Here is a 27355-nt window from a genome sequence, read left to right as displayed (position 1 = left end):
CTAAATTGTATGCTCTGTATTTAACAGCTGAAACGACGTGCCCTTTGCCAATGAAGGACGCAGTGATAACATTGATTTTGTGATTATCACAGAACATTACGGTTTCAGCGACGTCGCCATTTATCACTGGTGGGCTTTTTCCTCTTCTCGCGACATCTCGCAGGGTCAGCAGCAAAGCACGAGAGTCCATTTCATTTCTGCCTTCCTGTTTATCCTGCTTCAGCTCGCCTTTTATCAGGTACTCCCGACAAATGGCGCGGCAGCACGGATCAGCTCTCCCAAAGCATGGCGAGCCATGTTGATAATGGTCAGGGCTGTAAAAGGCTTGGGTGGCAATTCTCCAAAATGCCAGGGGTAGAGAAAGTGACATCACACAATTTCCGTTTGACCCATCGCTTTAAACGAACTGAAATCTTACGATCCGACACTGACTTCTCCCAGGAAGTGAAATCTATATATCACTCCTGTATACCTTATTGTTTTACTGTGCTGGAGGGTAAATGCAGCTGCGACCCCCTAAATGAAGTCCTTGGTAAAATGCAGTGCACTACCTCTGATCTGTACTTAACTATGAGAAGTAATCTGCCCCTGTGCAAGCACCTTGGGAGTATTTTTCTTTGTGGGTGCTTCGTTTCCTCCAGCAACAGTGTTTTATTAAACCGTTTAATTCAATATGCCAGTTTCATGCCTTGAGACTATGCAAAAGGATCTTGGAAAGCAAGATTGCAGGAGCCCATCAAGTGACATTCAGGGTCTGCAGTATTTACTGCATTATGGTAGTGAGAACCTGAAATGACCAGTGACTGCTTTAGCTGAGCACGGAGGTTTATTGGGTTGGAAAAAGGCAAATGTTTAGTTGATTTCTTGAAATGCGGATGCTTTCTTTAGTATTTGCATGCAGGAAGAATACCCTATCACATCATATCCTATGGGAGGTAAGTAACTGTCTCAGTGGGAAACAAAGGGTAATGCATCTGATTTCTTGCATCTCCACACCTCATTAGGGCTACATTCAGATGAAAGAAAGGGCGGTCGAAGAGATGAAGACTCGGGATTCGCAAGCGGGAAATAGACCCATTTGGCTTCCTTTAATAGGCTTCACAAGTAAAGCGGTTCCAGCTCAAAATTTAAGATAAATGTTACAGAATTAGCCCACATGATGGTTGTTTTGGAATTTTTTCAAGAATGCACAATAGTCAAACTAAATTAAGTTTATTGATCTGCAGAATTAACTATATGGTGTGTATGTAGATTAAGATGACGACCACACTGGAAGACATTAAAAATATAAAATGCACTGATAATCTGAGAACTGAAGGTTTCTTGTGGGCAAGCAAGGTTCCATGTAGCACTTCCGAATTGCCATTATTTGGCTGAAGGAGCTGGGCATCCTAGTGAAGATAACTAAACAAAATGCTACACAATATGTCAGCTGTATGAAACCATGCTAAGTACTGACAAACCTAAAAGGTCTGCCTACCCTGCTGGTGAAAGTTCTTCTCCTTTAATTGATGTCCTTGTGTGGATGACTGAGGGATGAATATTGAGTCAGTGGTTGGATGGATGAGTGAGTGCATGCACATATAAATAAATGAGTGCATAAATAAGTAATGTGTGACAGAGCACATGGACAAATTGGTAAATGATGGCGTGGATCCCTAGAGGAAGGATATCCGGTGTTGATGGGGTTTAATTGAAATAACTGCTATCACACTGCTGGAGAGAATTCTGTGTGTTCGCAGAAGAGACAATAGTAAAAAATCCTTCTCTGTATGGGCAACACAGCATCCATAAGTATGAGCACCAACTTCAAAACATCCCATGCCACGCCCAAAGTAGAGCAGCAATACAGCACCTAATAAACAGAGTTACCAGCAACACACCATGGTGAATTTGACACACCTGCAAGACAACACCCAGATCACGGGACACAAACTGCACACAGTGTCCAGAGATATGCATACTTACGTTTGTATTCATTAGCACACGGAAACCAGAGCTGTTGGCCAAATACATGAAATACATTGCAATGGGGCAGGTTGTGGAACACTCACCCAACCTGAAGGAACCATATGTGCCTGTACTAATTACCAATATTATGTAGGGCTTCTGTGACAGAATCATTAGCGTTCTAAATCAAAAACAATAAAAATTGTACAACTAGACGGGCCTAGCTGCATGAGGTCATTGTCATTTGAAAGAGAACTTCCACCAGCCCTGAAGTAACCTCAACTTAAAACAATGTATTTGTAATCCATTGGACAAGCAAAAAAATCAGTTGATCAAATAAATTGGTCCTTGCTGTCAAGACAGCTCATAAAACTATAGAAGCCTCCATCTTGACTTGCCAAATGGTCTTCCCATCACGCTTGAAGCGGCAATACGAGAATTGTAAAGACAACATATATTTTGATACAGCGAGATAATGCGATTTCGAGGAAACTAAAGCAAAACATAACCACCTCCTAGTAAATGCCTATGGAAGCATTTATACATAATTTTTAAAAAGAGGTAAACAAGCCTGCAATCTTACCTCTATGGGTAAATGTATATAGTTTCACGATGGCTCCTAGAACAACAAGTGCAGCAGCAGAGGCCAGGTTAACTCCCCCACTACAATGTTGCTCAGAAGTTAGGCAGCAGTATAGAATAGAGACATATATAAGTGTACGCTGCAGTTTTTACATATCCTTATTCCTTCCCAAAGGAAAATATGATAGTAACTGTATCCAGACAGAATGGCAAAAGAATTACGTATAAGAAGCACAAGGGCACTTATAAAGGCGATGCTGGTAAAATCCTGTCCTGCAAGTACAATTGTGTGGTAGACACCAGTGACAAACATGTAAACTTGCATTCAAAACAATGTATCGTCAGTTCGAGAACTGGTAGTATATATGTATAGATATATATATAGATATGTGTGTGTGTGTGTGTTTTCATGCCAAATTCTGTAAGCCTCTTTTTCTTTTATTTAGCTATGTAATTCGGCAAAATGTAATAAGTAACACCTTCTTAGTATAAACATTAGGAACCTTAAATAGTTTAACGTATATCTTAACTCCGAGAATATTTTAATGATTGGGGTTGCAAAATTCAGCAAATCAGCTGCACTTACATTCAACTTCAAAAATGTTGATGTTTTCCAGTAAGTGGTGGTGTACTGTAAAAGTAAAATCGGAAGGAATCAAGGGACAGTAACTGGGAAACAAAATCTCTTCCAGGAACAGAAAACATGAGTTACAAAGACAGAAGTGAAATCCTGTTAAAAAGTGTACTTCTGGAAGCATACCTAAGATTGCATGTGTAGAGTAGTTAATTTCTAAGAAAGGTGGTACACAAGCGCTATAACAGTGAAGAGTGTTAACATTTAGTTAATTTAAATTTCAGTCACAGGCCCAATTGTTAGTTTTAGCTTGCACAGTGAGAAGCACGGGTAAGGGCCACAAGCCTGCTTTTATACTACAGGGGTCTCAGAAGGCAAGTATTTCTAAATGTAAACGTAGATGGAAAAGCTGTAGTTACAGACCCATACAGTGGCGCTGGTCACTATGCTCAATGGGGAAAATGAGACGACGCACCTGTTTTCAGGCACACCCTCTGTTGTTTCATCACAGCCACCGCTTCTTCTTCTACGGCAAAAACAGAAGGGGTGGAGTTGTGGTTTGGACTAATTTCTTACGTTGGGGCAACAAGATAGCTGAAACAAGAGAGGAAGTGCTGCCGATGCTCCAGTGGGTGAAGAAAGTTAATTAAAGGCAGTAGGGTCGACTGGCTAATAAGTCAATGAGGCAGTGCCCAACAGGCCGCCAGTCTGAAAAGTCTGCATGGGCCATTGTTTTGCTGTTTCTGGGCCTGTTCTATGATCTGATAGGCTGCTTTTTGCTGTTGATTTTTCCAATATTAAAACAAATAGTGCCTGCAGCAAGCTCAAATTCATGCGGCCTCCCAACACATTGCCTTTACAAGATGAAAATTGTTACGATTTTAAAATGTGGTCATATTTCCGATTAGCTAATGGTGGCCACTTTTATTTTGGTGTCCTGCAAGGCCAGACTGGGAACCCAAAGCATCTTTGGCAAATTATGTCAGCTCAGACCCCCATAGGGTGCCTAGCGAGTGAACCTGACCACTACAATGGAGTTTGAGGGGTTCTCACCCCAAGAACATGTAGGGAAAAAATTGCAAACAAATTGCATTCTACAACACGTTTTTCATTATATATTCAACTGTAGTAGATTTTAAAGAAGAGTAAATGATTATGTTACATTGCACTAGGATACAGCAATCTTTGTTGGGGCTCTGCAAGGATACCCTTACCATCACACTCTAACAGCGCCTCTCATCTGTCCATAGCGCCTCTCTCTCACATGTGTTTCTTTTGTTTTATAACACCGCTCTTACAAGCATAGGGTATTGGACCACTTTACATCACAGACACATACAGAGGCAATAAATCATACCTGTGTAAATCAATGTATTGAAAATGTTGACAAAGGGGACTGCAAGGTGTAGGATTCACATGTCACCCATACTGGTTGGTATTTTTTAAGAGTGCTTAGTCTGGGGAAGCATAAACTCAGGATTTAGAACCTAACGCAGTGGTTAGGGTTGACTTTACTAATAATTTATTTCTACCCAAATAAACCCTTTATAGCAAAATCAGGATAATCAAAGACTGAAAAAACACATAACTCTTTAACCTGCACCATGCAGTTTGCATACTGACCTTTGATGGCCGTTCATAGCTCACTGTGCTAGATTATGGCTGTAATTGATGAACTGCACAGTAACAAAAGGTGCTCTGTGACAAAAGCAGTATCCCACAGAGCTATGCATATAAAGTACTGTTCTGTGAGCTGCATAGTGCACGTTCTGCACAGCAGGCAAATTAACCCTCTGTGCTACCATAGATGAGTCAAACCTACCACTCGGCAAAACCCAATCTCTCTCCGGTAGATACATTAATTACCAGAGTTATTTTGGCACTTTTATTGTTGCCTGAAAACTGTTGGCTATACAAGGAACTCTGCAGTGCTTTTATAACTGCTGCACTGCTACAAAACCAGCACCCTGGCACAAAAGCACCCCCTGCCCTTTGAGCCTCCCAGAGAAATGCCCGAGGCCCGGTACAGCCAGTCTAGCCTTGGTACAAGGGCCTATTTTCTGTTCCAGTCCACCCTGTAAGACGGTGCAGTAAAGCATCTCTTGCTGCTAAAGGTCATGGACGTCATTTAGGGATCACCAGGGGTCACAGTTGTGACCCCTGGCTTGCCCTCTGCAACCCATGTGTTGGACCTGGCTTTTTGACAGGGACATCCCCAAACTTTTTGCCTCCTTCCTCCTATTTTTTCTGACCTGTTGTTGTTGGCTTTTGACCTCTGGGCACTTTACCACTGCTAACCAGTGCTAAAGTGCATATGCTCTCTGTGTAAATTGTACTACTGATTGGTTTATCCATGATTGACTATTTAATTTACTTGTAAGTCCCTGGTAGAGTGCACTACATGTGCCTAGGGCAGGTAGATTAAATGCTACTAGTGGGCCTGCAGCACTGGTTGTGCCACCCACCTCAGTAGCCCCTTAACCCTGTCTCAGGCCTGCCATTGCAAGGCCTGTGTGTGCAGTTTCACTGCCACTTCGACTTGGCATTTAAAAGTACTTGCCAAGCCTAGAACTCCCCTTTTTCTACATATAAGTCATCCCTAATGTGTGCCCTAGGTAACCCCTAGAGCAGGGTGCTGTGTAGGTAAAAGGCAGGAGATGTACCTGTGTAGTTATATGTCCTGGTAGTGTAAAACTCCTAAATTCGTTTTTACACTACTGTGAGGCCTGCTCCTTTCATAGGCTAACATTGGGGCTGCCCTCATACACTGTTGAAGTGGCAGCTGCTGATCTGAAAGGAGCAGGAAGGTCATATTTAGTATGGCCAGAATGGTAATACAAAATCCTGCTGACTGGTGAAGTCGGATTTAATATTACTATTCTAGAAATGCCACTTTTAGAAAGTGAGCATTTCTTTGCACTAAAATCTTGTTGTGCCCTTCAATCCACGTCTGGCTAGGTTTAGTTGACAGCTCCTTGTGCATTCACTCAGACACACCCCAAACACAGGGTACTCAGCCTCACTTGCATACATCTGCATTTTGAATGGGTCTTCCTGGGCTGGGAGGGTGGAGGGCCTGCCCTCACACAAAGGACTGCCACACCCCCTACTGGGACTCTGGCAGACAGGATTGAACTGAAAGGGGGCTTGGTGCATTTCTTAGACACTCTTTGAAGTCACCCCCACTTCAAAGGCACAACTTAGTATAAAACAGGGCCTCTGCCCTACCTCATCAGACACTTGCTGGAGAAGAAACCTGAACCAGAAACTACATCCTGCCAAGAAGAACTGCCTGGCTGCTCAAAGGACTCACCTGTCTGCTTTTCTACAAAGGACTGCTGCCTTGCTGTTGGCCTGCTGCCTTGCTGAACTCTTGTCTGGCTGTAAAAGTGCTCTCCAAGGGCTTGGATAGAGCTTGCCTCCTGTTCCCTGAAGTCTCAGGACCAAAAAGACTTCTCTCTTCCTCTTGGAAGCTCCGTGCGCCGAACTTTTCGACGCACAGCTTGTTCCGCGGCAAGAAAAACGTCGCACACCGACGCTGATCGACGCAACGTCTTCGGGACGACCGAAACTTTGACGCACGGCCTCGCAAGGACGACACCGCCCGACTTGCCGGGAGAAATCGACGCGACGCCTGCCGTGAGATCAAAACTTTGACGCACGACCTCGCAAGGACAACGCCGCCCGACTCCGCAGGAGAAATCGACGCGACGCCTGCCGTGAGATCAAAACTTTGACGCACGGCCTCGCAAGGACAACGCCGCCCGACTCCGCAGGAGAAATCGACGCGACGCCTGCCGTGAGATCAAAACTTTGACGCACGGCCTAGCAAGGACAACGCCGCCCGACTCCACAGGAGAAATCGACGCGACGCCTGCCGTGAGATCAAAACTTTGACGCACGGCCTCGCAAGGACAACGCCGCCCGACCCCGCAGGAGAAATCGACGCGACGCCTGCCGTGAGATCGAAACTTCGACGCGCAGCCCCGCAGAACGACACGCAGCCGGAAAACAAGCAGGAAAATCCACGCACAGACCCGGGACATCTGGTACTCCCCGCAAACCACAGTAAGAGACTGTCCGCGTGCCGGAGAACGACGCCCGACTCCCCGCGTGGAAAATAACGACGCAAGTCTGTGTGTGCTGAGGAGAAATCAACGCACACACCAGTTTTCCACGCACCTCTTCTCCTGTGGCCCTCTGAGGAGATTTTCCACCAGAAACCAGGTACTTTGTGTTTGAAAGAGATTTTGTTTACTTTCTAAAGACTTAAGACACTTTCTATCACTTTTCAGTGATATCTTTACAAATTCGTATTGCAACTTTGATCGTTTTGACCTGAAGATACCCAGATAAATATTATATATTTTTCTAAATACTGTGTGGTGTATTTTTGTGGTGTTATGCTATGGTGTTGTATGATTTATTGCACAAATGCTTTACACATTGCCTTCTAAGTTAAGCCTGACTGCTCGTGCCAAGCTACCGGAGGGTGAGCACAGGCTGATTTTGGATTGTGTGTGACTTACCCTGACTAGAGTGAGGGTTCTTGCTTGGACAGAGGGTAACCTGACTGCCAACCAAAAACCCCATTTCTAACAACATGGCACTGCCTTTGCGACCTCTGGCCTCAGAGATGGAACAATTAGTGCAAAAACACAGTGGTAGCTCGCATTACTGTCCTCAGGCTCCAGCCTCCTTTTTTGCTAATATTGTTTTACAATAATAGTGGTTACTAATCTATATTTCACTATTAATTTAATTTAAAAGGTGGAGCAGCAGGATCTGAAACGGTACCTTCACTGGCATCTTATATAAGTAAATTAAAATACTTTTTAGCATATGTTATGGGAGTGCATGTGTGTGAGAGAATTTGTGGACAGAGTGTGATAGCATGTATGTTCGTATGTGGGATAGTGTGTATTAGTGAAAGTGAGTGTGAAAGTAGAGGCGAGTAAGAGTGAGCAAGAGAGTGCAAACGAGTGAGTCAGCGTGCGAATGAGTGCGTGTATTGTGATGTTATGAGGGTTAAGGTCACGTGACATCAATTCGTGTGACGTCATTAATATGATTTCACTTCCGATACCCCTGGCATTTTGGCGAATGGACGCCCATGCTAAATGTATGGTCCTCTTGCACTGATTTGCATGTCGCAGCTCCGTACAAAGATAACGCGCAGCCCTTCATTGATTGCCGCACTGCAACATACCGGTTGCCAGAGCAACGGGTAGAGGACAGTGATATGCTCCGTGGAGCAATGCAATGCAGATGGTCCTCTGCGTGTGTTTCTTGCCATATGGCAGTAGTACTGAGTGGACACACACCGAGGACCCCAGCTCCGTTTTTCCCACACAGCCCAGCACTAAGGCTGTTGTCTTGTAGCACTGTAAATAGATGTTGCTGCTACCTAACCTACTGTTACTCATTTCATCAAACTCAAAAAGATAGACGACTAAATGAACCCAGCAGAGTTCCACTGTGTGAACTCCAGACAGAAAGTGGAACAGAACAGAACTCCGGAGTGTTGAAAATTTATAGGATTTCACAGTAGTCGTCTATCTTTTTTTTAAACATCTAGACAATTAGAGTTCACCCGAAGATACAACGTCCTTTCAAAAACAATTTCTATACATTGTTTATATTCAACTTAAACATCCTCTTTTTTCTTTGTACAGACAATTCAGTTTATAAGATGATGTAGTGTACGGGCTGGGTCTCAAGGAAGGCCCTTCAAGAATATAGTACTCCGGGACAGCGGGCAAGGGATATGCAATATGCATTTAATGCAGGTTTTGTAGACATGGGACGTCGTCTTGATTGTGCTTGATATATTGCTTTGAAGTGAATATTTCCCCATATCATATTAAATTGAATGACACATGCTTGCTGGGCTTTGTGGGTTTACATGCTAAACTATTGTGATGTTCACTTGGCATGCACCAAGTAAAGATAGCCCATACTCAAAGTGGTACCCTGTGAGTTTCATCCTCTGTTGGTTCCCTTGTGCTTTCTTATTTTTCCCTCACACCAGGCAACTTGGCGATTTTATTCCACTGGCTCCACTCGGACTTTTCTGACAGCCACCTGGCGATATTATGAAAGTATTCTGCCACCTCTCAGGCATGTATCAATGCTATGACTGATGAACGAATCCATGATATGTACTGGTTTACTAATCTGCTTTTCAATTTTTGTTTTATCCCTGCTCCCTTTTGCCTTGTTTTTCTTTTTCATTTTTTATCCTGCACGTAGTGTGTATGGCGTAGTTATGCGGCTGATGAGAAATCGGTTTCCATTGCTACCTGGAAGCCTCATTTGAAGGCCTTGCATACCTGCAGCCCTACAAAGTAGGTACAACTATCGCAGCTGGTATTATTTAAGTTTGTGATTTTGGCGTTCATGTTTGCTTTGTCTCTTTTTTTCTCTCACTATCTCTTCTCATTAAAATACAATTGTTTACAAAATTGTCTAATATGTTCCAGGCTCCATATAAACTATAATACATTAACGCCATACCTATGGAAAACGTGAAGAGAAAATCCACTAATCATATTATCTCCTTTTCACTTTAAATGATACAGATTACAGTAATGCGTTCATTTATATTTACAAACACATACTTCGAAAACAGAATGCTCAATAAATGGTACATGTTATTCTTTGTCATTGTTCTCTTTAAAGTAACTTTCTGCCAAAATATCCAAGACACTCCCTGCACAGAACCCTCATAATAGCGAAGCAATTGTAAAGGATTTTCACAGCAAAGAAAGCGGAAGCCAATGTAGAGAGACAGATGGTTTTAACACTAGTTTAATAGCTAAAGCAATATCTAAAACTGTCTGAGGGCAGTCAAGTCATCACAACTTGAGAGACTATTAGGATGAAGGAAAATCATTCTTGACTGTTGAAGAACTCAACAAGAGAAAAGTAAAGGGGATTGCCCTTAAATGTATGTCGCTAAAAGAACAAAATGTTACTCTTCTGTTACCCCCAAGATATACCTTCGTTATTGGTCTCACCTGTGACAGCACATGCTTGCTTGCTTGTGACATATTGTTTACTACAAGTGGTTTAAAGCTTGCCCATTGCTTACCATTTTTTGGCTTCATTGTCACTCTTATTTGCTGCCTCCTAATTGGGAAGCATGTGCCAGCTTCACTTCTTATTCTTTTACCTGGAGCATGGACCACGTATTGATTGCTTCATCTTGATTAGTGTCCTTCCTCTTGCAGCCGTAATCTTCTTCCAGTGTCATCCTTGTTGCTTTTTCCCTCCCACTCCCCCCCTGTTTTTCTTGTTACTTCTTTCCTCCAACAGCTCCACCCTCACTTCAGTGTTGTTTCTTCACCCTCATTGTCCATATTGCTTCTTCCCTCTCAATTTTTCTCCAACCCCAAACACTCCCATTGCCTGTGTTGTGCCACCCTCCACCCGCCATAAGTAAAAAAGCTCTATGAGGCAGCCAGTGCTTATTCCCTCCCACCGTCACTCCCGGTGCAAGAGGAAAACTTTCAGTCTTTTTATATAATTGGAAAATAATTCAGTCAAACTAGGACACTTGAATTGGGAATAAATTATCTTTAATGAAGAAAACAATTGTGAATCACTCATTAATATTTCATAAACTGTCTTCTTCTACATACTCTTTTGTCATAAACCTGCCTGGCCAAAGGTTTGTTTGCTCTCAGATCCCTTTAATAACACACACCTCAAACTTACCATACTCTGAACACGTCCACTAAGGTAGTTAGGCACACTGAGGCACGATACATTGCCTGGGATCACACAGTTCAGTTATATGGAGATGTGGACATTCAAGCACCTTTCTTTATGCTTAAGCCTGCAGTTTAGTAATCCACTTCTCCCCACTCTGCTCAGTCATTTGTGTTGCTGCTTCCCTCCCAACTCCGCCCCCCATTGTCCATTTTGCTTCTTAACCTCACAGTGTCTGTGTTGTTTCTTCCCTTCCACTCTCCTGTTTCTGTGTTGCTTCTTCCTTCCCACCCTCACCCTACTTATGTCTATGTTGTCCTCCCCCAACCACCATAAGAAAAATGCGCTACGACCTGGCCAGCACTAACTGTGTCATACCACTTTTTTCTGCTGTACCCTTGCACATTCACCAACACCTTCACACCCTTTGTCTGTGTAGCCCCTTCTCTCCTACCCTCAATCCTGTTATCCGTGTTGCTTACCACCACCTGCCTACAGGAAAAAAGTGCTAGCCATGTCATAGAACCTTTTTCTAAAATTTAGTCATGCTGTACAGCATGAATACAATATACTGGTGAGTCAATATGTGAAACCTGTTGGCTCTGCCAATGCTTGTTTACTTTAATGATCTTGCTCAAATTTATTTGAATACCTTCAAGCAGCTAATGATATTACAGGTTAGAGGGTAAACCTTGTGAACTTTAAAAAAAATTGTGAAACAAAATCCTGGAAAAGTACATTTTGCAGGGAAAACCAATCAATAAGTACTTTTAGTTGGAGGATTCTCTTAGTAAAAAAAATATTTTGAAGAGACATCTTATGCACAAACTTAATTTGCACCATTTGTTACCCATGAGGAATGTTTTGTCAGATCTAAAACATTATAGAGCCAATTCACAAAGCAGTTTTTTGGGTAAGTGAATTAGTAATACTGTAGTTTACTTTACATTCTTATAAAGGCCTTTGAGAATTGGCCCCAAATTGCTCAACCCCTTATAAGTGAAAATGTAAAGAGTTCACATTCCTTATTTATTTATAGTAATTGTGTATGAATATTCAGTGAACATTCCTATTTTAGATCTTTTTGGGGCAATTCACAAAGGCATTTAAGAGTATGAGAAGGAGTATTACTTCACATACTCTTGAATGCTGTTGTATTGGTCCTACAGTTTTGACAAGTCTTTCAGTTTTGCAAAACATTGAATAAAAAATCAATTTTGAGCACTGAAAACACTATGATATATATCCATTAATGCATCAATCAGCAGCTCATTATATAGCACAATTGTGATTTGACCTATGTTAAGCAGTTTATGTTTCTTTCAATAGTCACATATGATAATTCGTATATCTGTGCATATAGTATATTGCAGGATAGTTTCTCCATTGCTCCATTTGGATGCCTTAAAACCCCACACAGATTAAAATGGTGCAGGTGGGCTGATCCCACTGGACCTGCTAATAATCTTTGATACATTGATTCATACCACTCAACTTCATGGACTCTCTCACATGGGTGTATGGGATAGATATCTTTGATTGGATCTCCCCCTCCTTTTTGAGCAGCTCCTAACCATTTATCTCCATAGCTTTCTTCCCCTCACCCTTCTATTTTAAAGGTTTCACAGCCATCCATCGCCAGCCCTGTGCTGTTCAACTGTTTTCTCAGTTCCTTCACACACTTCCCCCAGTATTTTGACCCTACCTCCAACATATTTGCTAATGATAGCCAGTTCCTGCTGAAACTATAATAGTCGCCGAATTTCTAAGATCTTGCCTCTTCACAATTCATCAATGAATAACCAAAAACTGAATACTAGCAAAAAATAATCATGACATACATCAATTGACCTGACACTCAAATGGTCCTTTATTGGGAAGAAGAATTGTGCATCTTTCCTATTCATACCCCCCTGACTAAAAAGCAATGGGAATACCCTTGGCCTTACTTTTGTCACAGTGAGCAACTCTCGAGAAAGTCTTCCATCATCTCAGCTCCCCTGTGGCATTGAGTTAAAATGGCACAGCCCTCATTCTCTCATTTCAACTATGCTATTGGACTCTACCCCAGCTCACCTGAATTACTAATCCACAAACTCCAAAGCGTTCAGAACCTAACAAGCCTCTACATGTCTGACTGTGGGACCATTTCTCCCTGGCGGTGCAAACACTCCTCTGGCTTCCTGTCACTCAGAGAGACTCTCTTAAGGCCCCCTGCATTGCATATCCACTTCTCCATGGAACTGGGCCAACATAAAAGCGATGAACTTGTCTGCCTAGGTCAAACCTACACTTTAACACCTGATAGAGTTTTCCTACCAGAAATCACATCTGAAGGCTACATTTTTCTTGGCCCACCTTACAAAACTAAAAGCCTAGATCAATGAAAATGGCATTGTTCTCTCTCCTCAAACCCTGGGAACCCCGGTCCGCAAAGTATTTGATTCCTTTTCTACGAACAACTTCTTAATATACTCCTCCAATAGTGATATTTTCATTCACTAATACTAAATCCACTACAGAGAAGTACTGTTTAGTCGAATTCATAGCCTTGAGTAATTTCCTCCATGGTATTGATAATATAAACAATGCCTTTGCCACAATCGAAACACACAGCGTTTTACACACAGGACTCCTCCACGCAGGGTCGGATTGGGATGAAAAGTAGGCCCGGGCACTCTAAAAAAAAGTGGCCCACAATTGTGGAGTATGCCTTTTCGCATTACACTGCTTCGGTGTTTTAAGTAGTATCACAATGAGGAAGTGGGGTGTTCTCTGAAAGAAGCATGTCCAAAAAACTGAAACTGAATTATCTCAGTCTAGCTGCCAGACCTTTGAAGTAGAGATTGACACTTAACTCTCGTTTTCTTAACTCCAGTGAGATAAAAAAAAAAAAGCAAACATCGCCACCTCCTTGTGCATGGATACCTTCACACAAGTGAACCCCAGCTGAAAATCATTGAGGTCACTTCTGGTCAGGCCCCCTGTCCCTTTTCAATCTACATACATTAATGTGCCTGTAGCTGGCCAAGTAAGCTTTTTATATCAATACCGGCCCAGCGGAGGGCTGGCACTGATGCCTCCTACTCTGTTAGTGAAAGGAAGGTAACAGAAGCCCATCCACCTCCTGGTACAGGCCTTCAGGGAGCATTAGATTTCGACCTCAAATCAGACACCCCTCTGCCTTAAAAAGTGGCCCACAACTGCAACTCACACTGGCCAATCGGCCTCTGCCCTACTGCCCGCCTTACCAATCCGACCCTTCCTCCATGCATCTTCTCTTTCAAACATTCGTGAAACCAGTTAGAAAGAACAAAGGTGCTACAACATCACACCGGCGACAGTTGTTCACTATATGAAAAACACAACATCAAACACCATTTATGCAGTTTATGGAAAATAGTCAAGTGAAAACTGCATGAAGAGCTTGGAAAGGCTCTTGGATAAGTGCAACATATGAGAAATAGCAAAGGCCCTGTACAGTGCTAAAAGAAGCTAGTGCTACATCTTTAAATAAGTCCACATGCTGGAGTGTGGCTTGTCAGACCACTAATGATTAGGGTAGTGTCTCACAAATTTGGAGCCTCTTAAATGACTGCTAGTTGGCATCTTTATAAATGGCTTGCTCTTAAGTGCCAGCAAAATCTGGACAATGTACTCCCCAGCCACCCCCCCCCACTTAAGTGCCTATATGATATGAATTGAAGAATATGGTTTATCCCAAGAATGTGACAGTGTGGTATAGAGATGACCTCATGACAGTAAACAAACTATTTGAAGAGCGTTCAATAAGATAATTCAACAACATCATGATGTAGCATGGAGTTCAGGCCCAGCAGTTCCTAACACACATTGGGGGTCATTCTTACTTTGGTGGGCGGCGGAGGCCGCCTGCCAAAGTAACCCCGTCAGAACACCGCACCGCGGTCGAAAGACCGCTGCAGTGATTCTGAGATTTGCCCTGGGCTGGCGGGCGGCCGCCAAAAGGCCGCCCGCCAGCCCAGGGCAAATCAACCTTCCCACGAGGACGCCGGCTCAGAATTGAGCCGGCGTAGTGGGAAGGTGCGACGGGTGCAGTGGCACCCGTCGCGTATTTCAGTGTCTGCATAGCAGACACTGAAATACTTTGCGGGGCCCTCTTACGGGGGCCCCTGCAGTGCCCATGCCATTGGCATGGGCACTGCAGGGGCCCCCAGGGGCCCCGCGGCACCCACTACCGCCATCCTGTTCATGGCGGGTTTCCCGCCATGAACAGGATGGCGGTAGGGGGTGTCTGAATCCCCATGGCGGTGGAGCGCGCTCCGCCGCCATGGAGGATTCAGAAGGGCAGCGGTAAACCGGCGGGTGACCGCCGGTTTACCCTTTCTGACCGCGGCTGAACCGCCGCGGTCAGAATGCCCTTCGGAGCACCGCCGGTCTGTCGGCGGTGCTCCCGTGGCCGGTGACCCTGGCGGTCACCGGCCGCCAGGGTCAGAATCAGGCCCATAGTACTTACTTGGGTGGTGCATTTGATTTGGAAAAAGGATTTAGAACCATCTTAGACATAAATTCTACACACATTATTTATTCTGAGACATTGCTGTGACTCAAATATAGTGCATTGATAGCTGTGTCTACACCCTTCCTGGAACCTTTTAGAGAGAAATGGTCTGAGATCTGCAATGAGAACTCAGTGAGGGAGAATAAAAAACATTTTGAGACACCCATCTACAATTTTCAGGAAAGTCTGATTTAGACAACTACATTATAAGCGGTTACACAGGACATACCCAACACCCAAGAAGATAGGCAAATTGTATCTGAACTCAGTGGCCTCCTGTCCCAAGAGTGGTATTAAAGAAGCTGGTTTTTACCACATTGCTGGTTGTTGTCCTGCAGTGTTCACTCATTACAGAAGGGTTATTTATTCTCTCAGACATTTCAGGCTGAGCAGAGCTGAACCAAAAATGATGGGGCAACACAACCTAGCACACAGCTACTTTGGAAAAAACGGATTCCTTATGCCTCCACTCAAAACCCTAAACTGAACTGATCAGTAACTGCTCTGTCTTGGATCAGGTCCAGTGTCAGTTCAGCTTAAAAGCACTGTGGACGCACATGCACTATCTACATTATAGTGGTGTATGAATGTGGTATCGTGGACGGTGTAGACCTTTATAATAAATGAATGAAGCAATATGTCCCTAAAGACATGAGTTAAAGCAGCATTGCTAAAATCCAGCCAATAAGAAAGAACTGACTCAAAAATGAGCTACAAATCAGTCATTTAGGAAAAACCATGAAGGTTTGTTAAAATATAAAAGTACAAGAAGGCAAAAACATAGCTGAGTTCAATAAATCAATTAAAGGGCATAAGAGATAGATTGCCACAAGGGCTCACAGTAATAGAAAAAGATACAACAATGAGAAAGCTCAGGGAAATAGTCTAAGTTCAAAATGTGCAGCAAGTCGACAAAAAATTGGGCAGCATCATAGAAGAGACACAAAAAGATGTGGTTCACACCGAAGTTCGAGAACCTTTTTATGATGAGTGTTGCTATAGAAAGCAGTGAAGAATTGCAGGTGTGAAGAATTGTCAGGGCATATGTATCTTTGCAAGAGCAAAAAAACAGTTCTGCATTATAAAACATCATTCGAACCCACCATGTTAGCACTATGCCCTAATATGGCTATATTAAATGCTTTCTAACCTAACAACTTTGGAGGTGGCAGAACAAATGTGCTACAACAATGAAAATACTCAGAAGCAGAATTGTCTTCAGCAAGTGAGCAACAAGAGCCTTGAAAGTAGCAAAGGGGCATCATCTGCAGTTCTCGGAGAGCAGCCTATCATTAAAAAACAAACTGCACATTGCGCTGCAAGCGGTATAAAAACGCAATGATTATTATGAGACAGTCGCCATATTGTTCGAAATGGAGACGAGGCCTAGTTAAGCATAGGGCAGAAAAAATACTTCTAAACTTCTCAGTGTTTTTGTTTCAATTGCAGTTGACATGTTAATTTGCACATCTGAGTCTAATCAGAAATGATCTCCCTAACACTCACTCACTTATCCCTAAACTACTGATCAGGAGCTGTTTAATTGATGACAGACACAGTGGGAAACACGGGTAGGGCTCCACGTGTGGATAAGTGAGCTATCATGGGGAGTTTTCCGTAGTTTCCTGGAGGGCAGCGGCATTATACAAGTACTGCCAACAAAAGGCCCTTATGGAAGAGCTTCCCTTGTATACTTATGACACATCAAGAAGGGAGCGTCTATGCGAAAAGCTGCCTTGGAGCCTGGAAATATTTATGATTATATATCAAAAATGTTCCGTCAAGGCAAAATAGCCATTCAATTGTAAAAATAGCAGTTGTTTAAACATGCAAGTAAGCATATGCAAACACCCAGTGTTAAAACTTGTCAAACAGTCTCTGCGACCCGATCCAGGTGATACAAGGCACAACGCAGTGGTTCAGTTAGCCAAATGTGACCTGTTCAAAATCCTAGCTGAAGCCAACCTGTTCCATTCCAGCCGATATTAGCGCTTTCTGTTATGTGTGTCTGCAATTAATTTTCCCTAAGTGAGCGCTTTGCCATCGCGTTCTGCTGCGGTACGTACCGTGCACGCTTTGCATGTGGTCAGCTGGCTTTTCCAACCAATGGGGCTTGAGCGCGCTAAGCCTGCAACGCATAATGGCCGCTGCACTATTTGCATGCACTGCCTTAACCTTTGTCTAATAAAAAATGTGGCGTCGTAGTAAGAACGCTTTATACCTCTGCATAATGAACTTGTTTTTCTTTTGTTTACTAACACCTGAAGGAAAGAACAAGGGGAGGCATCTAGCAGGTTTGTATTATTTCTATTCGTGAAGTGTTTAACTCCATGTAGACCTCGCACTGCCAGAGTGCTTGCTCACAATCAAGGCAACGTAGCCGTTCTGGAGCCAAGCAAACAGCATGGAATTGGAAGCTTGCAGTGTATGGCCAGTGCTGGGTGCTTGGGGCCATAGTAGCACTGTGTGCCACGAAGAGCCCAGTTCTAAACGCTAGGAGCATTATCAGCCAAACCCTCGTCGGAACATATTACTGAGCCTTGCAGTTTTTTCATTTTTGAAGGCAATGAATGCTGCTTAGTGGCTATATCGGCGCAACCACGACTATTTATTGTCCATACAATAAAACTCCCATTCATTAGTAGCCTCGCAGATGCAGTTTTTGAGTATAGTAAGCACATATAGGTTTGAATAGCCCTTAATTTGAGCTGGTGGTTACCGGGGAAGGGCTTCGACATTTATTTTTTAGGACCAGCACTTATCTTTCCTCATCAGACATTTTTGGGAGAGCAAGATTCGGAAAAAGATATAAATTTGGAAGACGGAGGAAGAAAAAAAAGGAAATCCGTCACCATGATAGAAAGCTATAACCTGCAAAAGTGAGGGAGGCTCTGGCACAGGTTTAAAGACAGGATTGAAGAGGCTTGAGGTGGATTCAGGACTTCCCAGCCTTGGTATTTGGCGCACTGGCATTTGTTAGCTCCGCCGGGCTTCTGAGTAGATTGAGCACTGACACTCATTATTTCACAACTTAATCACTGGGTTTAAATGATGAGTGAGACAGGGCATTATCTAGCACACGCCCTGGAATGTTCAGCTGGAGGCCTACCAGCTCCTCTCAAATGGTAATAGAAGACAAGGCTTATTCTGAGCATCTACATTCAATCTGGTCTGGAATGCTGCACGGCATCAGTAATCCCATTACATAATGGCAGACATTGTTGGGGCAGAGGATATCTATGCACCGCAAGGAGGCTGTGATAGAGGGAAGATTCTGAGACTGAGACAATATTCGCACCTGCCATGCCTGATATCCCCAAAACATTAAATCTTAAAGTAAAAATCATAATCACCAAATCCATATTGAGAATGCAGCCATCATATTCCCACTCACCACCAACTCATAAACTAGTTCCTGAAACAAAGAACAATTCTGATAACTCTCCAATGAGCCATTGTGTTACCACCAACCGAGATAACCATTTTTAACCCAGTCGCCATGACAAACTACAGGTGCCAGTCTCTCACCATATACAGAACACTCTGGAAAATAATGGCATCCTACTTTTAGGTCCTCTAGACAATGACAGATGCTTAGTTTATTGCAGTATAGCTTTCATTGTAGAAACAAGCCATGGGGCAGGGAAGTGACAACAGTGAGGGCTGAGGTCATTTGTCACTGATGAACCACAGCGAGATCTATTATGGCTCTGCAAACTGGGTCCAATGGAACCTTGACTGCACTTAAATCTCAGGATAGCAAGGGCAAGCAGCCACAGGCTTCCCAGAGAGGTAATGTGGGGTGCTCAAAGTCAGAGCTCATCAGTCAACCAACAGAGCTAATAAAAGTGAATGTCCAGCCCAGTAGTTAACTTTGCCCTAAAGAAAAATAATTTAATTATAAAGTTGTTCTAAATGCTACTCGTGTACAAGTCAGTGTTTCTGCCAGCTGTATCCTTAAGGTGCTTCACATACCCCACTCCTTCTCTGTTCCCTCCAGGCTCTCTCCCTTGGTTCTGGCTCCCCATCTTTCTCTAGGGTTTGAGGAGTCATGTGATTCAGCCTCAGGTGCAGATCAATCACCCATCTTTTATGGTGCACTGAGTCTCAGTTCATAAGTTACACTCCGGAAGCTCCCCCTTACACTCTACATACCTGTGGCACACCAACAGTCTTTGGTGGAGTTCCTCAGCACAAGGCTGTATTCAACAGTGTGCCATTCAGCCCTTTCTTGTGGTGAAGGCTGCCTGGTTGGAGCGGCTCCACTATCACCCATGCAGTTAGTCGCCTGACAATTCGAAGTCCTGAAGAAGGTAAGGTCCTGACCATAGGTTGTATGTAGGTACATTCTCAGGGGTTCCTACGCAATCAGCAGTTGTTGCCCACATCAGTAGACTGCATTGTTAGGTGTGCCACATACTAGGCCTACAGCACTTAAGCAGATGTAGGTATACACAGGCTTTCAGCACACTGATAGGTGCAGTCATGCATGGGCCTTCAGCAGTTTAGCAGATGGATCCTCTCAAAACCTTCTAGAATTCAACAGATGCAACCCACCACAGGCTCCTGGTCATCACTTAATTACAGCTCCAACATGGCCTTCGGCACTCATGCAATCACAGGGTCATGATTCCTCTGAGGAACTGAAGAGAGAGACTGAGGAGGAGGGCACTCATGCACCAAAGTCCTCCAGGATTGCTCTTGTTTAGTCTGCTTCTTCTTGCTGCTTCACACGTACTGCACACACTCTGGACCGTGCTCCTTCGTTGATAGTCTCTTCTCCTTCCATCTCGCAGAAGGCAGGCTTCTGAGTGCTCCAAGGGAGGTACACAGTGTCTCCAGAAAGAGATCCAGACTTCAGGTAATGCCCCTGTTCCCTTAAGGCTGCTGGCTGTCACATAGGCACTACCCCATGTTGCACAGAGCCCTCAGAGTACTCTGTGGAGCAATCCCTTCCTTGGTCCTAGAGGACTAAATACTTCCAGTACAAAATCTATGCTAGATATCACACATAAACAATATACTGAAAGGGTGTGTGTGGTGCAAGGTTGCCTAAACTGTTCCAGCGCAAGAGGAGAGAGAGAAACAGCATCACATCTTAGTAGACATGCTTCTCTTCTACTCTCTCCTTTTAAGGCAACACAGCATCTTTGGTTATTGTACTGTACTGTGACAAATGTAAGTAAATGTGCCCCTTAATTTCCACTTTTCCACAGCTGATACTCTGTACTTTTCTAGTACGGTGACTTTAGACTCCACCTAGAGCCACAGTCACTTCTAGTTGCCTGTGTCACTCCTGAGTGCTATTACTTCTGTACCACTTCTACCTCCAGTGTGTGTCCTTAGCCAGTCGCATGGATTATCACTGTTCAGAAAGTTTGTCTGTGGTCCCTCCAATTGGGTTATTCCACTCCTTTTTAACTTTGGAGAGGCACTGCCTGATCTCCCTTTAAAGCTCTTTGGTCATTAGGTAGCACCTGACCCACACCAGGACCAAAGGCATGAGCAGGAGACCTCTTGTCCGATTGCTCCTCCTAGCCACAGGGTGGCCATTGTATCAGTGCTGGCTTCACTTGAATGTGTGTGTGGGGGGGTGGCGTGTGAGGGGAGGGTTGTTATATGTCAGAATACCAACAGCAAAGATTATTATCCTATAAAAATATTGTATCCACAATATCGACTACTACAATAATGAGAAGATACCGAAATATGTATAAGTACAGATTTAATAGTCATAAAACCGCATCTACATGCCATGAAGTTATATATATTACCAATTGTGAATGAAGAAAGGTTGCTTATATGTTCTTCACGGTGTTGTGTTAGTCGATATTCTGAAAATGGCATTTTTTAGGACAATATTAAAAATGTGATACTCTGATAGAATAGGTAGGGAGACTTCTCAGTTTACTTTGGCATAAACAGTCACTTCACAAATGAGGACTAGACATTTCTCATCACTTCCCACATGTCGCCAATTGGACCACTGGGTAAATATCCCTTTACTCGGTCACAGACTGAACTGCAGGAGCTCACCAAGACCGTCATATTGGCTACCTGGCTATGCCCACCTGTTGTTTAGAGTTTCTTCAACCTAACTTGATAGCTAAGAAGTTATAAGTATCAAACCTTACACCACCAATGACCACAATCCTTCTAAGAAAAGCCTAAATATAGGTTAGGGCAGCCAAAGCTAATGTTCAAGTCTGAGTGCCTAGGCAACTATACAGTTATTGTGTTTCTCTGACAATTTTCCAGAGGGTAGACAGGATCCTGTTTGTAGGTGAACTTATGCATTACATTGGCTAGTTTAAATTTTAATTTCTCACACACTCATGGGTGACAGTGTATAGTGCCAGGAGTTTGCCACATTTTGAGAGTAATGTTCATAATTAGAAACTACAAAGCATTTTTGTGTCTTTTCAGGAGTTATCAAGCAAATTACAAATGAACCTCTGATATGTGGAGGTTGTTGCTTATTTGGTTAAAAAAAAAAAGTACTGGCAGTTCGGCTCATGGTCTGTGACAGTTGCTATTAAATGTTGCTGTGCTGAATACCACAGCTGAGTAACTTTTTCCATCTCTTGCCTCTTTAATCCCCTGCAAGACACTTCCTGCTCTTTTATCTCACTCTTGCCAGATCCTGCTTCCCCACTCAGTCATAGTTTTTTCATCCTTCTCTTCTTACTTCTTTCCCCCTTGTGTGTTTCCCTCTCTTGCTTTGAGTCAAAGTCTGTTGAGGAAAATCAATGCTGGTACTCAGAAATGAGTGCCAGTGGACCTTACCTACAACCACGAGCTCAAGTTAAGAATTGGGTTACTCATCTTCACTTTATGTCGTTCGCATAATACATTGCCAAGCCTGACTTTCGCTTAGGCTAGTCTTGGCATTCCCCTTCTCTCCATAAATCCCTAGGTTTCCCAGTAATCTGCCTATTGTAATGGAAATACCACAAAATACATAGTGAGTCAGAAACATAGGCTTCTTCACCTATAAGTGTGGAGAGCTACAACTGGCAATCATCATCATTTTCTGGATAGTTATACATGTTTCTTCCCCTTCTTTTATTATAATAGGTGTACAATTTTGTTAAAATGTGGTAGAAGTAGAGTTGATATACTCCTACTCTCCTTCGCCCTTAGAATTAAACTCCTCCTTCAAATATCCATGGGCTTTACCTGAGAGTTAGTGTGTTCCTACTTCCCCCACCTTTAGAATGTTAGTACATTCCATCAGTTGTCCATAGAGTCTACCTCAGAATGTTGAGTGAAGGTGAAGAGCTGAAGACGGAAGGTTCAATGTGGAGAAGTGGAGATGTGAATAAAGGCTGATTTCCACTAATTGGAAAATGTCTGTGTACTTTTCTTTAATAACACAGTTGTACACAAAAAAGGTGATGTCATCGAAATGAGATAGACAAAATACCCTGTAAGTATGGTTAGGTTCAATAATAGTCTGAAATAAATAGGAACACCATTGCAATCCAGTGCCATCAAGCGTGTTCCACTCTGGAATATACTAAGAAAGGTTTAAACCATTTCTGAACTTCTGGAGAAAACCTGTTCTAGTCAGGGTAGTAGAACTTGGTGACATCAAAGATATCACTAAGGGCCATATGTAGGAACACATTTTCCCATTGACACAGAATGGGAAAAACCCTTTGCTACATCTGGCCCTCTGTTCCAAAAATATCAACCAAGCCACTTATGCAAATCCAGTACTCAAGCCCAGAAAGCGCAGTAGATCAGAATCCTAAATGAGTGAAACAGACAATGGAAAAATCTCCAAGCAGCCTGTACCCTGACTGCCACTAGATTCTCAATGAAGTTTGCCAAAGTAGGTAAAGCCACCTTTGCCTATTGTAAATAGGATGTGAAATTTCCAAACGATGTTTTTTTAATCACAGTATACTCATGAGACCATGGTAGACATACTTGTTTTCTTAAAAGTGTCATTTGATATTGCTTTTACAGCTGAGACGTAGTAATTTAGACAAAGCAACTAGACTCAATTTTCCCAGCGCTGCCTTTCTCTCTATCAGTGTCTATCTGGAACCTTCCAATCCCTCTAGTAACACAATAGAACACTTGAGACTTCATTCTGAGTGGTTGTGTATCTGGACTCTTGAGGGTACTGAAACAGGGTTCCAATTACTTCAAGGGATAAAGGAACCAGGGACTGTAAATGGGACTCTGATGGCCGTCTTAGAACATAACCAAGGGAATTGTTCATTCAGAATCTCATTATCAAGGTAATTCCTCACAGTAGCTGTTTTCTTTACCAGAGACCTTGCCAGCAGACAAAATCTCCAGGTGAAACAAAACAGGTCCGCAGTATTCCCACGGATCTCCTGATTCTGAGAGGGCATGACCAGCTCATACTAACCTACCTATTAATTAGAAATAAAAGGGTACTCGTAATCACAACCTTATCCCTAGATGTCCCCTTCATTAATTTACCCAAAGCCTCTAGCACACACTGTTGGTCTAATTAGGTGGTAGCATAACAATATATTAGACCATGTTGAGGGAATGCACTTGCTATTAATATCCCCACCAAGACAATCAGTCTGTCCTTCAGAAAACAGCTATATATACCACTTCAGCCAGAAAACATGTTAAGGTGAATCAGTTTCCAAAGATGCGCCGTTCGGGCATCTCGTTCACTTATCATTCCTGTTTAAAATAAAATTGATAAGTCCCTCTCTTCCTTCCAGCTTGGTTATAAACGTGTTCTCGTTTGTGGATGACGATGGGTTTGTCCAAAGACACAAAGGTTTTAAAGTTTAGAAAATGCAATCACAGCATGCTGACTTTACAGATTCTAAAGGCAGCATAGGTTGGATTTACGGTAAGATTGCCTGCCTCAGTTGTATGTCATTTATAAAATATGAAATATTATACAGCCCAAGGTGCATCAACAATAGCATAGCCTGCGGTCCTGAGTCTGTGTGATCCACATAGGGGGTGACACCCAGGTTAGGCTGCACTTTCTGCGACGCCCCGGGTCTTGTGTTTGAGCACTGTACATACACTGCAAGCTTACAATGTCATGTTTTATTAACTGATGTGTATAGCGCTACATTGCCGCCAGTGTGATTTCGCAGCGCTGTCGAATTTGTTTACTTTATGTAGTACAGTATCATAAACATATCCATGCAAATAGATGATGCTGATGACGAGTCTGCAATCTGCCTTTGGCTGAAGGTTTTCACATTTGACAATGTGTTATGAATTTCAAGAGACAAATTAATCTGTTCCACAACACAAGACTAGCCTTGCCTCTTCAACGAATTCCTGAAAATAAAGTAATAACTGTTTTTATGAGAAACGCATTAAAGTTTATTCACACTGCAGATGTTAACAGTGCTAACTTTAACAAAACTTTAAAGACGTTGTTGCTTTGGAATGAGGTTTTATACTGTGCGAACGGTTCTAGCGAAACTCCAGGGAATGCCAGGCAGATTTTAAAATTTACATACCTAGAATCAAACTTGTAATTTTTCAACGTTTTGCAGACACATTTTTATCCAATAAGTTGATAGAAGTCTTGGCTATTCGCATTGAAACGCACATACCAGTTTTTAATGTATTTATTAAAACATTTGAATGCACAATGGTTGTATGACTGAACAATGCATGCCTTTACCACACGTCCATTACCACGCAATGCCTTTACAACGCGTTGCCATTGCCAATCAAGTCATTACCACGCATCACGCATGCCTTTACAAAGGAATAGTAAGCATATGTTAGGTAAGTGAAACCCTTATTTTTGTGTATATATACATATATATATATATATATATATATATATATATATATATATATATATATATATATATGTGTGTGTGTATATATTGTGTTAACCACCCTAACCACCGAACTCACCCACCACGAAAGCCAAGAAATACCCTTACCACCCAAATATCCTTACCCACCGAAAACCCTAAAAATACCCCTACTATCCAAATACCCTTACCCACCCTAACCTTAAAAATAAACTTGCCATCCAAATAACCTTACCCGCCCTAAACCCTAAAAACACCCTTACTACCCAAATACCCTTACCCACCCTAAACCCTAAAAACCATAAAACACCCTTACCTGCCCAAAACCCTAAAAACCCTTACCACCCAAATACCCTTAACCACCCTAAAAACCCTTACCACCCAAATACCCTTACCCACACTAAAAAAAAACTTTAGCACCCAATATCCTTACCCGCCCCAAACCCTAAAAACGTCCTCATCCTATTATATACACCCAATAACCTTACCTATCCCTAAAAACGCCCTCACTCTAAAATACATATATATTGTTTCGAGGTAAAGGCCCTGGTAAAGACTTGCATGGTAGAAGCATTTGCACAGCAAAGGCATCACGTGGTAAAGGTATTGCTTATTAACGACCACATTATAAAGGTTGTTTCCCTTTATATACAGAGTACCATATGTTGGCGTGAATAACAGTAGGAAACTCACATTTCATAAGAATTTCAAAATTATTGGTCTTCTCCCTGGCACCTGCTTTGTCTGTATTTCTCATCAGACTGTTCGCCTCATTCCAGCACATATTTAATTAATTAATGTATGTATTTATTATGCGTTTGTTATGCATTTGTTATACATCAATTTTTTCTCCTCTTAATGTTTCTAGTTGACTCAATAACTTCCTCTCAAGCTTACTGTCTCCCCCTTTTGCATAAAGTAGGCTTTACTTGTGCCCCAGCTCTCTATCCTCGTCCCTGTATCCTTCTGCACCATTCACCGTCTTTTGCAAATTAAGTACTTTTCATCTCGAGCACAGTTATATCCTCTTCTGCCTCAGATATCCAGATCCGTGGTGAGCTTTGGCACCAGGCACGACCTATAAAGAAGTTCCTATCAACACAAAGTCCTGATACAACTTCGTTGTACCCTACCTCCGATTCACCACCCCATATGAACCCGTACACATACTGATCCATCTTAGTTACTTTTCCCTCCATTTGGTTAAGATGAGAAGCATTCTCAGACTGCACGTACTGTTGTGACCTGTTTGTTCCATGCTTCATGGCAGACCTGTTAATTTCGAAAATGCAGATTCCTTCCTTACATCTACATCATCTTTGTTTACCTTATTCATTGTGGATGATAAGTGATTCGTTTTAGCAAATCTGATGACACAATCCGGTGTTTCTAGTTTCCATATGCAGTTCAGAAGCATTCAAAAGTCTAAGTATTAATCATCTGAGAAAACAAACAAACTGGCTCCTCTTTTTCTCAATAGAGTTAAAAGGGAGTGAAAGAAATTGAGTTACTGGTTGACTGGGGTGTGACTCCTGGTCATGCAGCAACCACAAACCTTGTCAGGGTGAAGTAACAAGTAGACCCCAAACTAACCTGTGCTCAACTGTCTGGTAGCTTGGCACAGAGCACTTCTGCTTAACTTAGAGCAAATGTGTAAAATATTTGTGCAGCACTTCAAACAGTAATACAATGAAAACACTCCACAGAAGAATCCCACACCAGTTTAGAGAAAAAGAACAGACTTTAATGAATAACACAAGGCCAAAAATTCAATCAGTAGAACCAGAGTAATTCATTTTTTAAGAATTTATCGAACATAGCGCCAAAAAGCACAAAGCGCCAACTTGGGATATCTGGACCAGGTTAAAGTCACACTTTCAGGCTGATTGCAATGGGGCACATGTCAGATCCGGTACCAGGTTAGACACACTGAAGTTTACCTTCATAAGTTAATGGCAAGAGTCCCAGGTGCGTTGAAGAGGGCTGCGAGTCACAGGGAGAGCTTAGTGGGAGGCTGTTGGCAAAAAGGCAGCCGGTGTCGCAAGTGTTGCTGGAGCTTCGAGTTGGCCGTCCCCTTAAGCAGTCGATGCTCCAGTGCAAAGAGTTGGGCTGACGGAGCTGTGCAAGTCACGAGGTCTCGGTGCAAACAGGCCTGTTCATAGTCACGAATAGCCCTAAAGCTTGATGTCAGCATTCTTGAGAAGC

At 42.8% G+C, this 27355-nt stretch overlaps 1 protein-coding gene across 2 annotated transcripts in view; it reads left to right on the top strand.

The window, feature by feature from the left end:
* The window catches only part of KCNQ5 (potassium voltage-gated channel subfamily Q member 5), a 1862282-nt gene that overhangs the window by 1641674 nt on the left and 193253 nt on the right, over positions 1-27355 (top strand). For both annotated transcript variants that reach the window (XM_069235692.1, XM_069235693.1), the window contains exon 8: positions 9359-9453. In XM_069235692.1, coding sequence (XP_069091793.1) covers positions 9359-9453 — 95 coding nt within the window. The remainder of the gene's footprint in view (positions 1-9358; positions 9454-27355) is intronic.

The sequence above is a fragment of the Pleurodeles waltl genome, chromosome 5 (assembly GCF_031143425.1).
Source record: "Pleurodeles waltl isolate 20211129_DDA chromosome 5, aPleWal1.hap1.20221129, whole genome shotgun sequence".
NCBI classification, from domain to species: domain Eukaryota; kingdom Metazoa; phylum Chordata; class Amphibia; order Caudata; family Salamandridae; genus Pleurodeles; species Pleurodeles waltl.
Note: the sequence above shows the minus strand (reverse complement) of the source record. Positions and strands in the feature narration are given on the sequence as shown.